We start from the raw sequence: 13,083 nt of genomic DNA, 5'->3' as shown, positions 1-13,083 counted from the left end.
GAGAGTGGGTTGAAGCAGGAGTTCGGCATTGGCGGTAGTGGTGCAACGGTGTAGTAGTAGTGGAGTTGGAGGAGGAGGATGGGGGGGTTGGGTGAGATGAGGTGGGCAGGGGAAGACAAAGTCTATATTGATTGTTGGAGCGTGGCATGTATCAGAGTAGGCGGTGACGTACTGGGAGTAATCTGCCCACGGCCCAAAGCGGCTAGCGGCCGACCCCGGATTTGCGTGTCACGGGCTCCGACGCTTTTCTTTCCTTCGCGCGTCATGTCACGGCACCATAGTCCAACCAACCCTCTCTTCCCTTCACTCAATCACTCAACTCTGGACCTGGACCGCCAACCGACATCACCACCCACGACTTCAATTCGCTATGAACCCCTTCTGCCCCGCCCGCTTCCTGGCCCGCACGCCCTCGTCCCCCTCCGCTGCCACCCTCCGCCCCCTCGACCCTCTCCCGCCGCCGCACCAGCAAACGAAACCGGCCTTGCTCATCCTGAATCAGCCCGTCTCTTCCGTCGACGTGCTAGAGCGCTTGTGGGCCCACACGGCCTACCGCATCTGCGCCGACGGCGGCGCCAACCGTCTGTATGACACCTTTGGCGACCATGACACGCGACGCGACCAGTTTGTGAGTTGCTCCTTTGTGCTCTGCTTCAGACCTGACCCAGGACCATGGCTCGCGCGCCCCCCTCCCCTGTCTTGTCCTCCGCAACCCTGTCTGCCCACGTCTGCTGACTTTATACTTTGCAACCCAGCTCCCCTCTGAAATCCACGGCGACCTTGACTCCCTGAGGCCCTCTGTCCGCGCCTACTATGCTGCCCGTGGTGTGCCCATCTCACGCGACCGAGACCAGTATTCGACCGACTTCGGCAAGGCCATCACGAAAATCATGGCCGCCGTACCCGCCGCCCCCCTCCCCTACCCATCCCCCTCTCCGTCGCCCGCCCCCTCTTCTACCCCTGGCCGCCTGACCTCTGCTGCTCCTTCATTGCAACCATCCGAATCCCCTTCCCCTGCCTCGTTCTCCGACCCCTCTACCCCACCGCCGCAACCCACGCGTGAAATCCTCATCCTTTGCACCCTGGGTGGCCGCGTTGACCAGGGCCTCGGCCTTCTCTACGAGATGCTCCGCACGCAGCTGGCGTACCCGGACACCCGCCTGTGGCTCTTTTCCGAGAGCAGCGTCTCATTCATCCTACCCGCCGGCCGCAATGAGCTGCATCTGCACGTCCAGTCGTCGCCATCTTCGTCCGAAACGGCTCAAGATGTTCGGACAAACGAGCCACATGCAGAGCAGGAGGAGCCCTACTTCACCGAGAACGTGGGCATCCTCCCCGCCTTTGGGCCCTCCGTCATTTCGACCAAGGGCCTCGAGTGGGACGTGGCCGACTGGCCGACCAGCGTCGACGGCAACGTCAGCACCAGCAACCACGTCAAAAGCACGACCGTCGAGGTGGCGACGACTGCCGCGGTGCTGTTTACGATCGAGAGGGCCGAGAAGCTTCCTTGATTTGCCATGTTTTAGTTCCCTCCCACTTACGGCATTGTCTCTTTCAAAGAGAGAAGACGACGAGACTACGTTCATGACGAGCATTGGAGAGCTGTAAGAGATGTTCGGCATTTTGGAGACCCCGCAACTGGATAAACTAGATGGACGCATGAGCGCTGATCGCAAGACATTTTCTTTCTTTCTCATTTCCTGCATACACTCGCGTAGATTTGAATGCTCAGCGCGCACCTCTTTTCCTCATTTCAGCACCATCCACACGCACATTGGAACGTAGCACAGCGTGGATTCGCGTAGCATAGTCATAGCAGCCTTTCACTTCATTCCTTTTTTCTCATGGCATCTGAGCCAAAATTACAGCGCCGTACAATTGGTTAGATCCCACATCATCCATGTAGAAGCGCAGTTTGTCCAAGGACCGAGAGGCGGTCCTTGTCAAGACATACATTAGACACGGAAAACTGCCAGAAGCAAAATCTGCCACATCGAGTATGATACCTCCCAGGCCAATCACGCATTCCGCGAGCAGTAAAGCAGAACAATTATTCAGGCTGTCATTTGGTCTAGATGGAATAGCCGGTACGGGCGGACGGCAGCTCAGCCCAGCTCAGCAACGAGCCTCGCTTCGACGACACCGACAGAAAGACGGAGACCTGCCATGCAGGCAGATGAAGGCGCCTGGCAGCAAAGAAAGCAGCAGATGTGACGACAAGCCGAGCGGACGGATAGACAGATCAATCCGTCCACCCATGCATGCACCTGCTCTCTTGCGCGCCACCGACACCCTTGTCCACCCACCCATCCATCCAGTCTGCCACCCGTTCGCTCATCCAACCAAGTAAACAATTGACCCACCGCCGCAACCCTCCACACTTGACCATCTGGCGTAAGATGGCAGATAGAAGAGATGCGTCGTAAACCCGTCTCCATCCACACATCCGACCACCAGTCATCCATCGATTACTCACGCCGTCGACCGCCTGCGATCAGTAGAACTCGTAGCAGCCCTGGAAGCACCGCCACCACCACTGGACATCAGTCCATGCCGTATACTCACTTCCTCCACCCGGACGTATGCGCTTGGTCCACAGCGTGCTGCACAGCTTGCTTGCCCGCCATTGCGCATACAGGACGGATAAGAAAGGGGTCGCAGCGAGCCAGCGAGCCAGCACAACAGTCAGGCGCTAAGACAGGCGACCATGTATGTCGAGCAGCCCAGAAAAATGCAGTAGCTCTTGTGTCCGTCGGTGCCTTTTGCATGTACTCATCCTTCTCGGGCACCCGACCCCATCGCAGCCCGCATCGGTACGATTGGAAAGAAAGTCTTGTTCAACGGGCGTGCGTCTATCATAGTCGTCGTCGTCGTCGTCGTCTGCGAAAGAGGTCTTGTTCGTTCGTCGTTCGTTCCGTATCGATCGCCGGTCATCGTCATCGCAATAGTCGCCAGAGTCGGTCGAGTCGAGCAAGCAATGTGCTAGAAGTGGGTCGCTGATCAAGTCCTGCAGAACATGGGGAAGAGGCCCCCAATCACATCAGCTCATTGCGTTCTTGTTGTGCTTTGTTGATTTGTCGTTGGTGTTGTTGTTGTCGTCGCAACAGCTTCCGCAGATTTCTCTACGCCAGCTCTTCACGCTCTCGTCTTGCGCGGCTGTCCATTGCGCCGGAACTTGGCATGGGAGCTGACGTTGCTTGTGTGCTGGAGTGGCTGTTGCTTTGCAGACTGCAGAGTGGGAAAGTCGTCTCCATTGAGTCTTCCGGGGGCGTCATTGTTGTTGCCAACCCCGTTCACGGAGACAGACGTGTTGAAAGAAGATGAACGCGTTGAAGAAGATTTCTTGCCATACCAGTCAACGTCACTCAACTGCAGCTTGCGCGCGCGCTGCGTGCTGCGATTGTTGCTCGCCTTGTCGATACGGGGCACATTGTACGGGTTGTGCTGTTTGTCGAGGCCTTTACCAAGAGAATCAGTGCGTGTTCTTCTGTTGTCGGAACAGGGCCGAAGAAGCTGGGGTTGCTGTTTCTGCCACGAAGGTGGTCCATTGGACCTGGACTCCATAGGCGGAAAGGGAAAGGGGTCGAATTCACCATCCGTCTCGTTGTCATCCCGCAAGTCGTAGTTCAGGACGAGGTTTTTGATGCGCTGCTGCTCAGCGCGCTCGGCTTCCTGTTGCGTGCGCATGGCCACGGCGAAGCTGGAATCGGACGGGAGGTCGATGGCCTTGGTCTAGAAAGAAAAAGAAAGCGATTAGATCCACGAAAAATAACATGAAAGAGAAAAAGGAGCAAACCTGTTGTTTGTTGCCCTTCCTGCTCAGCAAGCTGAACTTCATGGTTCCCGAGGCAGGAGTGCTCGCCTGCTTCTCGCCGCTCTCCTCGTTGAACGTCGTCGTGGTCGTTTCGCGCGTCCGCTTCATGGGCAGCGGCACATCAAACATTGGCTTGCGCTCAAACTTGCGTGAATCGAGACTCTCAGCCATCATCTTCGCGAGCTCGCGATCGAAGTCGGCATCAGCCTCGGGATCACGCTCGTCTTCAGGGCGCTTGACGATGATGTGCTCCTCCTCGTCGGATTGTTGCTCGACGGGCTCGTGGTCGTCTTCGCCGGGCGTCTGCATGGTGATCAGCACACTAATTGGCGTGATGAATGTGCAAGTTGTTGCTGGGGGACCAACGTCGGCCTCATCATCCGAGGAAGCTTCATCGTTGCGAGCTTCGATTTCTTCATCTTCCTTGTCGTCTCCATCCTGTCCATCGTCGGAACCAGACTCTTCATCCATCTCGTCTGGCTCTGCGTTCTGTCCGATGGCTGACTTGTCGTAATTTTGCTTGACGGCGTCGGCAAACTGGTTGCCAGCGTCTTCGAGACTCGTGGCAAGCTTCCATTGTGGCCGGGTCAGAGCAAATGCATCCTGAACGATGAATTCAATGTCCATGGGAAGGTTGTCCTTGGTGTGAATGTAGTACTACCAAAGTTAGCAACGCCAATCCCAGAAGAAAAAGTACCATACCTGGAAAAACGTCAAGAAAAAATCGAGCTTCTTTTTGGCCTGGCCCTTGTCGTAGTACGTTCCACAAGTTTCGAGCAAGTTGCAGACGAGCCGAATGCGAAAGAAATCATCTGGCGGGTCGAAAGGATTGTACACTCCGGGCGTCGGCGTGCCTCTTTGGTGACCAAAAGTCACAATCTTGTAAAGCGCATCGAAAATGGTCGGCGAGTCGACCATTTTGTACACGTACAGCTCACCCAGATACTTGACCTCAGCAATCCTCTTTTGGTTGAACTTGAACTCGTTGAGCTCGAGGCCGAATGTGATGCTCTCAAGCAAGTCGTCAATCACCGAGATGCAAAAGTCCAAATGGTGTCTGTGGAGGGAGCTCAAGATGACGGCGAGGAGGTGGATGTTGCTGTACTTGATCTTCCCTGGCTTCGAGAAAATCTTGTGGAGCAGGCCAACGACTTCGTCTTCTTCCCAGTGCAACTTGCGAATCTGCTTCACAATCTTGTCAAGACTGCGCTTCGTCAGGTCCAGGTACACCAGCTTGCGGAGGAAAAGTTCGATGGGAGTCCTCTCCTTCTGCTCGATGGCGGCTCGCTCAGGAGGATTGACGTAGTAGATGGCATTCTCGATCATCATGCGCTCTTGTTGACCGAGATGCTGAGCAGTCTTCTTGCGCTGCAGAGTCTCCAAGAAAGAGTGCATGCGAGGAGCAGTCTCCGGGTTGCGCAGCAGGTAGCGACCACAGTTTTCCAACAGATTGCACATTATTTCAATGTTGGTCCGGGAGAAGTCGTCAAGACTGACCTTCAAGCAGTGGAAGATGACGTGCTCTGGCACGGCTCCGAATTTCGTCAGTTCCGCCAGGTAGCGCACGTTCATCGTACGGACTTGGCCAAGGAAATCCTTGGACTTGCGGCGCTGGAGACTGCGGAATTCCTCGTCAAGATAGTTGACAAGACCTTGAGTGACGTCGGGCATGTATCTCCCGAGTGTAGCAACCAGCCTGGCATAGAGGGGAAGCAAATCCGAGCGTCCCTTTGGAATTTCGGAAACGGCCTTGACCATGCGATTGCGGGACGCCTTTGAGTTGAGGAAGCAAAATTCAATCGCCGTGTCGTCGACCTGGTCCTTGTTTGTGAACTCGGGCAGACGAGCTAGAAGCGCATCAACTTGCGCACCGATAGACTTGTTGGCGATGGCGGTGGACTTTTCGTCCTCTGCAGACTTTGGTTCAGGCTTCTCCTCCTTCTCCTTCTCCTTGGGCGCCTCCGGATCGACACGCTTGCCCACTTGGTCGTCTGTCTCGGACTTTTTCTTCTTGCCGTCTTCCAAAAGAATTCCAGGGACGCGGTCCTTCAAATCGATGAGGTTCTCATAGAAACGACGCTCATCTTCGTCTTCCCATATTCCCGGGCCTTCTCCCTGACCCCTCAGATACTCTCCCGTCTTGACGAGTCCAATGGAACCATCACCAGTTCCGGAAGAGGGATCCTTCTCCTTCAAATCCGGCATATCAGCGCCAAGAGCATCTGCCAGGACTTGCGCATTGGAGACCAGCTTCTCCTGCGTCTTGACTTGCTTTTCGTAGTTGGCCTGGCGGTCCTCAAAAACTTCGCCCGATTTGATATAGGCCTCGGCATTGCGTTTGCCCTGGCTGACAAGCTTGTCCTGGTCGCGAAGAATGTGCGCCTTGACATCGTCAAAATAGCGCTGGAGAATATTGCGGAAACGTTGCCGGAGCTCGGCAGATTCAATAATCGGCGGGTCCTGGGAGGTGGCGTCGTCTTCGTGATCCTCGGGCTGTTCATCCGTCTTTCCAGAGGAGTCCTTGGTGGAGCCGTCCTCGTTGACCGTTTTCCTTCCCTCGGTAGAAGCCAGCTTCACGCCCAGAATATCCCAAGAGAAACTCTTCACAAACAGAACCACCAGGGGTAGATTGATGTGCTCCCTGTCATAACCGAGCATATCTTTTAACACTTCCAGGGGAAAGGGCTCGGCGTCGGTGTGGTCGGCGCGAGCGCCATTGGCCCTGCTCTTGACGTTACCCTCACCCTTGGCAGTCTCCTTGGCCTTTACAGCCTCCTCCGGCCTGACGACATCCTCCAGGCAGCGCAAAACTCCCACCAGCCAAAGTTCAGTTGCGACGCGCAACAGGACTCTCTGTCTCTGCAGCCTGTCCTTTTCTTCCTTTTCCTTTACATCCAGGGGAAGAGCCTTCAAATGTGCCTTGTCCGGTGTCGCCAGGCCGCGCCCAACATGCCAACCCATGTAACCAGTAAATTCCTGGGGCCCGAAGCGCTGGTGCAGCGCGCTGACAATTTCGACACCGGCCGCGATTTCGCCAGGCGACTTGAGCCTTGTGAGGCCCTCATAACAGGCGGATATAATTTCCGAGAGGTACTTGTGCAGCGAAAGAGAGCGAATCTCGGTCAGGAATGTGTCCTTGGAGGCGGCGGTGATGGCAGTGCGGAGGCGTTTGATGAAGGCGGTATTCTTCTTCATGGATGAGTCTAGCGATCCGGAGACGTTGAGAACATCTGGCCGCGTGCGATGATTGTCAGCGAATCTGAATTGCCCCTCGGCATGGCAGTCGATGAGGCGGCGGTGCACATACCTTTCTCCCCGGCCCAGGCGCGGTTGTTGAGCTCGCGAAGCTCACCTGCGGTCAGTCAGCGATGCAGTCTTTGCAAAGGGGATAAGGCACACGGCGTACGCTTGCGTTGACGCTCCATGGCGGAGCTTGGGTGCAAAGACCGTTTGCCGCGGGGTGTGCTCAGTCGATGGCCAAAGGGTGGGAGGTTTTAGAGGCAAGTTCTCATGGGAGTAGGGGCGATGGTATTGCTTGAAGCGCGATCGCATTTGTCGGAAGGGTCGAGTAGGGAGTGTGTTGGAGCAAGCACCTGAGGTTGGTGTGCGGTTGACTCGAGTTGGTCGGATGTACCTTGCAGGGCGGAACGGAAGTTGCGCTTGGGCGGTTGGTGGGTGCAGCGCAGCAGCGCAGTGCTGAGGTGTGCGGCCCTCAAGATTCGTTGCCGGTGACGTCGCTAAGCGAGGCCCAAAGTCGCCCTGTCGACGGCCAGTATATTTTCCCCTCTTCATCGCAACGTCTCCAGCACGACCTGATCTGTCTCTGACTACATGTATGTATCCCATGTTAGCGCCAGCTTGGTCCATTGTCTAACTCCATGTAGCTTTTGGAAACAGTTTCATTTTTACCCCGCGCCCTCACCCTGTCTCGCCTGTGCCCAAGGCTCAACGGCGCTCGTGCTTCATGCCTGGCGCAAATCCAAGTCTGCATGTCTATTTGCAAATCGACCCCATATGTACAGCTTTTTACATTGATCAACACTCCCATTGCGCTCATCTGTACAGCAAACCGTACACCTCCTCGCCAATGGCCAAGCTACTCGTCAATCCAGGACTCTCGATCCCCAACAGGTTGACGAATCCCTCGAATCCCTCCTCCTTTTTGATGTAAAAGTCAACAAATCCGCCTTTTCCTCCAGCATGCGTGACACCAGCCTTTCCGAGTTTCGGCCGGATGCCAGCGTAGTCCAGCCCGATGGACTCTGTGTCGACGCCAGGCAGGTACTCCTTGATCTCGCCGAGGGCAACGCGCAGATTCTTGTCGCTGACGGCAAGGTCGTCTGGCGAGTCGACCCACTCGACATCTGGGCCAAAGCGAACCTGACCGCCCATGTCGAGCGTCAGGTGGGTTCCCAGGCCGCCCAAGCCGACCTTGGGAGCCGGGTAGACGAGCGTCTTGGGGCGGGGGTGGGAGCTGGAGTAGGAGAAGTAGGAGCCCTTGCAGTAAAAGGGCTGAAGGTGGCGATGGGCAGGGAGGATCGAGTTGGAGAGGGGGATGGCGTTCAGGCCGGCGCTGTTGATGAGCGTCTCGGCGACGATGGTGCTCTCCTCGCCGTCGGGCGTTTTGGTGGCGATCTCCCAGCCCCCGGATCCCGGCGTGCTGCTGGCTGAGGTGGTCAGGGGCGTGATGCGTGTGACGGGCGAGTGGAAGGCGCAGATGCCGCCGGCCTCCTCAAAGGCGCCCTCGAGATGCTTCATGTACGAGTGGCTGTCGATGATTCCCGTGGTGGGGGAGACGAGGATGCCGCTCTCGCCCCGGACGTCGGGTTCCTGGCGTGCTGCTTCTTCCTTGGTGATGAAGTGGGTCGGGACGCCGATGGACGAGGCGTGCTGGTGTACTTTTTCCGTGGCTTCGAGTTGTGCTGCGTCTTGGGCCACAATCCACTTCTGGCAGTTGTTGTGCGGGATGGATTGCCTTGAACACAGATGGTAGAGCATTTCCTTGCCCTTGATACACAGCTTGGTTTTGAGGGTGTCGTGACCGTAGTAGATGCCGGCATGAATGACCTATGGACGTCAACATGCGCACCTAGTGCAGGGAGCGCGCCGTCGAACAGACCCAAGAAGTGGTCCGTCTGTCGAACGATTTCCTGGCTCTTTTCTGACGGACGCAGGGTTGCAAGACCAGAGTTGACGGGTACAGAGGTTGCATACCTCGGAATTGCGACTGCTCGTTTCCATGCCCACGGTGCCATGGCGTTCAATCAAGACGGTGGCCACACCAGGTTGCTGTTGCAGGCGCCTGGCAATGGCGAGGCCCACCGCGCCTCCTCCCACGACAGCGTGGGTGAAGTCGGCATCTGCTTTGCGAGAGGCCGAAGAAGCAAAAGTGCGAGAGAGGCCTTGCAGGTGGGTTGTGTTGCGGCGCAGCAGGGCGACGCCTGAGCGGGTGGGAGCAATCATTGGACCTGAGCCACACCAAGAATTGCAACGGGAGTGAAAGAATGTCGCAGCACCGCCTCTTTACTTTTAGACTCTGCTGCAGCTGCAGTGGTGGCTGACGAGGCTGAAGGGGAAAACGGTGACGTTTGCCGCAACGGGCAGGGCAGGGGAAAGGTCATGGTAGTGGGTAGGGTCGGGTACAGTAGGACAGCGGCTCAAAATTGCCTTAGCGAAGTCTGCGAATCACGCCCAAGCACGTCATCCGTCCAGTCCAGTCCAGTCCAGCCCAGCCTGGTAACCTCAGCTAATATACCCATGTACATCCCATGTATCTATTCACACTCTCACATTGTACCCAGACTTCACCCCTCCTGCTGCTGCTTCGAAACACCGACATCGACCGTCACGTCTGGTGGACCGACGCACTGCAGGCCCATTGGAAGCCTTGAAATTTGAATCAGCCGTAACCGTTGTAGAAAAAGCAGCAATACGTCTCAAGCCACGGTTGCGTCCCGGTCCGGCTCGATGCTGAGGATTCCGGTCGCTCAAACGTACATGTAGGTAGTTAAGGTAGCACAAACGCGACCACACACCGACTGCGCGGGTCTCCCAAACAACAAGGCCTGTCCTCCCGCTCGGGTTCCTGATCCGTCACCGGTCGTCGTCGGGTACATGCCGCCGGGACACGAGCCAAACACCACCCATGTACCACTGCATCGCATCCTGTATCACCGTTGCTTTTGTCGCCGTCGTCGTCGCCCAAGGCCCTCGTCCCAAACCCAAGCACTGCCTTGCCTCACTTTGCCCACCGCCTCTTTTCTTTCTCTCCCTCGATTCGCCTCGGTGCGACCCTCGAAAATTAAATCTCCTCATGACGGCACCCCTTCATAGTCCCACCCCTCCGACCCCTTCCGCCTCCTGCCTCTGCGGGACGTCCGCCGATTGGCTGCGCACTTGATGAAAATGGTCAGCGCCGCAAGGATGAAGACGATGATGGCCGCCACCGTCGGCACAACCACCAGCCGGTTCTCATCCGCCGCCGCCCCCGACGTGTACGGGCAGTTGGTGTTGTACCCAACCACCCAGCACTGCGCCACGCCCAGGCTGTTCAGGTTGACCCACAAGCTCGCATCTTGGTCATAGCTCTCTCGATGCGTCGCCACGTGTCGCCCGAGCTCCGCAAACAGGTAGCTGTTTTCGAGCCCCGTGCGCGGCGTGTCAAAGGTCGTGTTAGGCGGGCACATGGAATCGCCGTTGCTGTAGCCCTCGCTGCTGTTGCTGACGCGCCATTCGTACGGCTGCGACCCGACGCGGCATGCGGCGTGATGTGTTTCGGTACAGTCGGTCAAGACCCAGCGACCAACTGTCGACGTCTTCATCGTCGCACAGCGCATGTACGCCGCGTTTGAGGTGCTGCTGCTCAGGTTGCGCGGCTCGCCTGTTGCCCACGACCAGATCGCGCTCAGCGACGCCCATTCGTACGCTTCGTAGTTCACGTCCGCGCTGTCTGACAGCGTTTGATTGACCAGTGGACTGATCCCACAAGCGGTGAGGTTGGAAACCGACGCAATGCTCGAGTTGTACCATTGTTCCGAATTGACATCTGGTACCTGCGTGACCGGGGACATGGCCCACGACGCATTCAGCAAAGGCTCCGTCGGTGTGTTTGATGTGTCGAATAGACATCCACTGCTAATGTTTCCCGACGACGTGTAGCTGACGTTTCTGGGGGCTATGAACGTGTCCGTGGGAAAAATGGCATCGCCATCTGCGCCCGATTCATAGTCGGCCATCTGGGGGTCTACCGTGCCAAGGGATGCGAGCATGCGGTAGTGATCAGGGCCAAACTCGAGGACGGCCTCTGTGGGCCACCCGTCTGACGTGGAAAGGTGGCCATCTACGTTCGCTGTGGTTGTGAAATAAGAAAAAGCTCCGTCCCGAAAGAACTGATTCGAGGCCCAGCTCTGATTCAGGTCGAGACGGTCGTCTTGCAGCTGCTTTGGTGTGTACAGGTATGAAGACAAGTTTGCGTTGAGCATATTAGAAAGACTATTATTAGACGAAGGCAGGTGGGATGCCGCTGGTGCCGATGCCGCAGTCGAGGACGAGTTCGATGCGGCGTGAATGTTGAGAGTCAAGTAAAGAAAGGAGGCGTGGATGGTATCAGAAGTGCTTTCCAGATAGTCCGCCAGAATCGACGTGATGGACGAAATGTCGAGCGTAGACGAACAGTTGTAAGCATCTACCTCGACGAGCGTCTCCCCGCTTTGGTGCACAACCTTCGCAGGTGGGTGTGTGCTCGTGGCGCTTGCTGTAATGGTCTCTGTGGTAGTGGGAGACTCGGGGATAAAAGAAGACGGCAGAGTGGGCGTTGGTTCCTGTCTCCCATCCAGGGTCTTGTCGGCCATGGTCACGGATATCAAGGAGGGATCAGCAGATGTGGTTGCAGAGACCACAGCCGAATCATCATCGCTCGCCGCAGCCTCTGGAATTTCGACAGGGCAAAGGCTCCAGATACTGCGGCCGGCATCCCAGTAAAGGTCGATGAGAATTCGTCTGAAGCCAGCCTCTAATAAATTTGACAGACACGTCTTTGCGGTAGTCTCCGTGTAGTCGTGTTTTGAAAAGCAGGCAGCAGCCAGAGTGACAGCAGGTTGGGTCACGAAGTTGATGGGTATCGTGAGGGAGAGGTCTCTTTGTGACTAACAGCAGACATGAGCTTCAGGCACTGGCGCTGCATCCGCAGGTATGGCGGCCTAATTTGACGAGGACGTGACTAGCGGAAAAAGAGACAATGGAGTTGGAGTTGAATATCGGTGAAGAATGACGCGTACGTCTTTGCTCAACGGGACCAAAACGTAAATGACAACTCACCAAAAGAGCAATACTCCATGGTGGAGGCAGTTCAGTCCCATCGGTGGGCACATACTGACTCGGAGTCGGCATCTGCCAACAGAGATGTTAAGGCGGGCTAGCGGAGCACAATGGATGAGATGTTGATGTCACGCTTGCCATGCATGAACATGGGCAGACATGTCGACGAGTGCCAGAGCCAGGGGAGGAGCCGCCGGATGCGATGAGGACAGGCAGATCCGAGGTAGCCGGTGACGTGGTTCGGGACGGGCTTGGTGGTTATCGACTGTCCAGAAGGCAGAGTTGACGATGGCTTTGGGAAAAGTCGAGATGGGACTCGACCTGGGCTGATGACAGCACCGCAGCAACCGAACGGGGGTTCGGCACTACTCGTTGCCGTGGGCCGCCCCGGGCCCGATGCCGGATTCGGCGGCTGGGTCGGCTGCGCTCGGCACGTCTCCCGCCCAGGACACCTCAAACACCACCGACAACATCGCACCTTGGACTCGTTCGACGACATGGAGCAGAACGCTGACCCGAATGGCACTAAAAGACTGTGGTGACAGGGCTACATGTCGCTGCATAATGGCAGACCCCGCTGCATGCTTGGGCAGAAGCCCCATCATCCCCTAGTCGCTGCGGAGCCAGGCACCATCATTATTGCCCCTGTTTTAGCGGCCAGCAGGCCAACTTCCATGTCCTTCTTCATGCAAGGCCCAAGAAGATGACCTTCCCACTTGAGCCTGGTGAGGAATTTTACAGCGGCGGCCCTATATCCCCCGCAGCGCCGCCCAACGCCCAGACGACCATGACAACCCACTCCACGCTGGCCGAGCTGGGGCTACGTCTGTCCAACCCATTCGCCACCACTCGGTTGATGTTGCACTTTGGCATGACTGAAACTAGTAATTTGGCGTTTGGCGTCCCGGTCTATCGTTCCATGGCCCAGCCTCGTCACCACCCACCTCGCGATG

General features: G+C 56.8%; 4 protein-coding genes across 4 annotated transcripts; 1 reads left to right on the top strand and 3 right to left on the bottom strand.

The window, feature by feature from the left end:
• Positions 1-289: 289 nt before the first annotated feature.
• J3D65DRAFT_586453 (thiamine pyrophosphokinase) lies at positions 290-1,511 on the top strand (the record flags this gene model as incomplete). The annotated part of the gene is made up of 3 exons (XM_066797760.1): positions 290-628; positions 756-1,229; positions 1,296-1,511. The coding sequence occupies exons 1-3, from the start codon at positions 371-373 to the stop codon at positions 1,509-1,511; spliced, it is 948 nt and encodes a 315-aa protein (XP_066656838.1). The 5' UTR covers positions 290-370.
• Positions 1,512-3,075: 1,564 nt separating this feature from the next.
• Positions 3,076-7,566, bottom strand: J3D65DRAFT_657171 (armadillo-type protein). Its single transcript, XM_066802514.1, has 5 exons — positions 7,221-7,566; positions 7,122-7,166; positions 4,517-7,044; positions 3,797-4,471; positions 3,076-3,732 (listed from the first exon to the last, which is right to left on the bottom strand). Exons 1-5 carry the CDS (start codon positions 7,237-7,239, stop codon positions 3,136-3,138), a joined length of 3,864 nt encoding a protein of 1,287 aa, XP_066656837.1. The 5' UTR covers positions 7,240-7,566; the 3' UTR covers positions 3,076-3,135.
• A 30-nt stretch (positions 7,567-7,596) lies between these two features.
• Positions 7,597-9,578, bottom strand: J3D65DRAFT_619064 (FAD dependent oxidoreductase). Its single transcript, XM_066799706.1, has 2 exons — positions 9,029-9,578; positions 7,597-8,881 (listed from the first exon to the last, which is right to left on the bottom strand). The coding sequence occupies exons 1-2, from the start codon at positions 9,275-9,277 to the stop codon at positions 7,868-7,870; spliced, it is 1,263 nt and encodes a 420-aa protein (XP_066656836.1). The 5' UTR covers positions 9,278-9,578; the 3' UTR covers positions 7,597-7,867.
• On the bottom strand, positions 9,579-12,496 carry J3D65DRAFT_619061 (uncharacterized protein). The gene is made up of 3 exons (XM_066799705.1): positions 12,131-12,496; positions 10,239-11,958; positions 9,579-10,134 (listed from the first exon to the last, which is right to left on the bottom strand). Exons 1-3 carry the CDS (start codon positions 12,200-12,202, stop codon positions 9,908-9,910), a joined length of 2,019 nt encoding a protein of 672 aa, XP_066656835.1. The 5' UTR covers positions 12,203-12,496; the 3' UTR covers positions 9,579-9,907.
• Positions 12,497-13,083: the final 587 nt, after the last annotated feature.

Source organism: Phyllosticta citribraziliensis (assembly GCF_038025025.1).
Source record: "Phyllosticta citribraziliensis strain CPC 17464 chromosome Unknown J3D65scaffold_4, whole genome shotgun sequence".
NCBI classification, from domain to species: domain Eukaryota; kingdom Fungi; phylum Ascomycota; class Dothideomycetes; order Botryosphaeriales; family Phyllostictaceae; genus Phyllosticta; species Phyllosticta citribraziliensis.
Note: the sequence above shows the minus strand (reverse complement) of the source record. Positions and strands in the feature narration are given on the sequence as shown.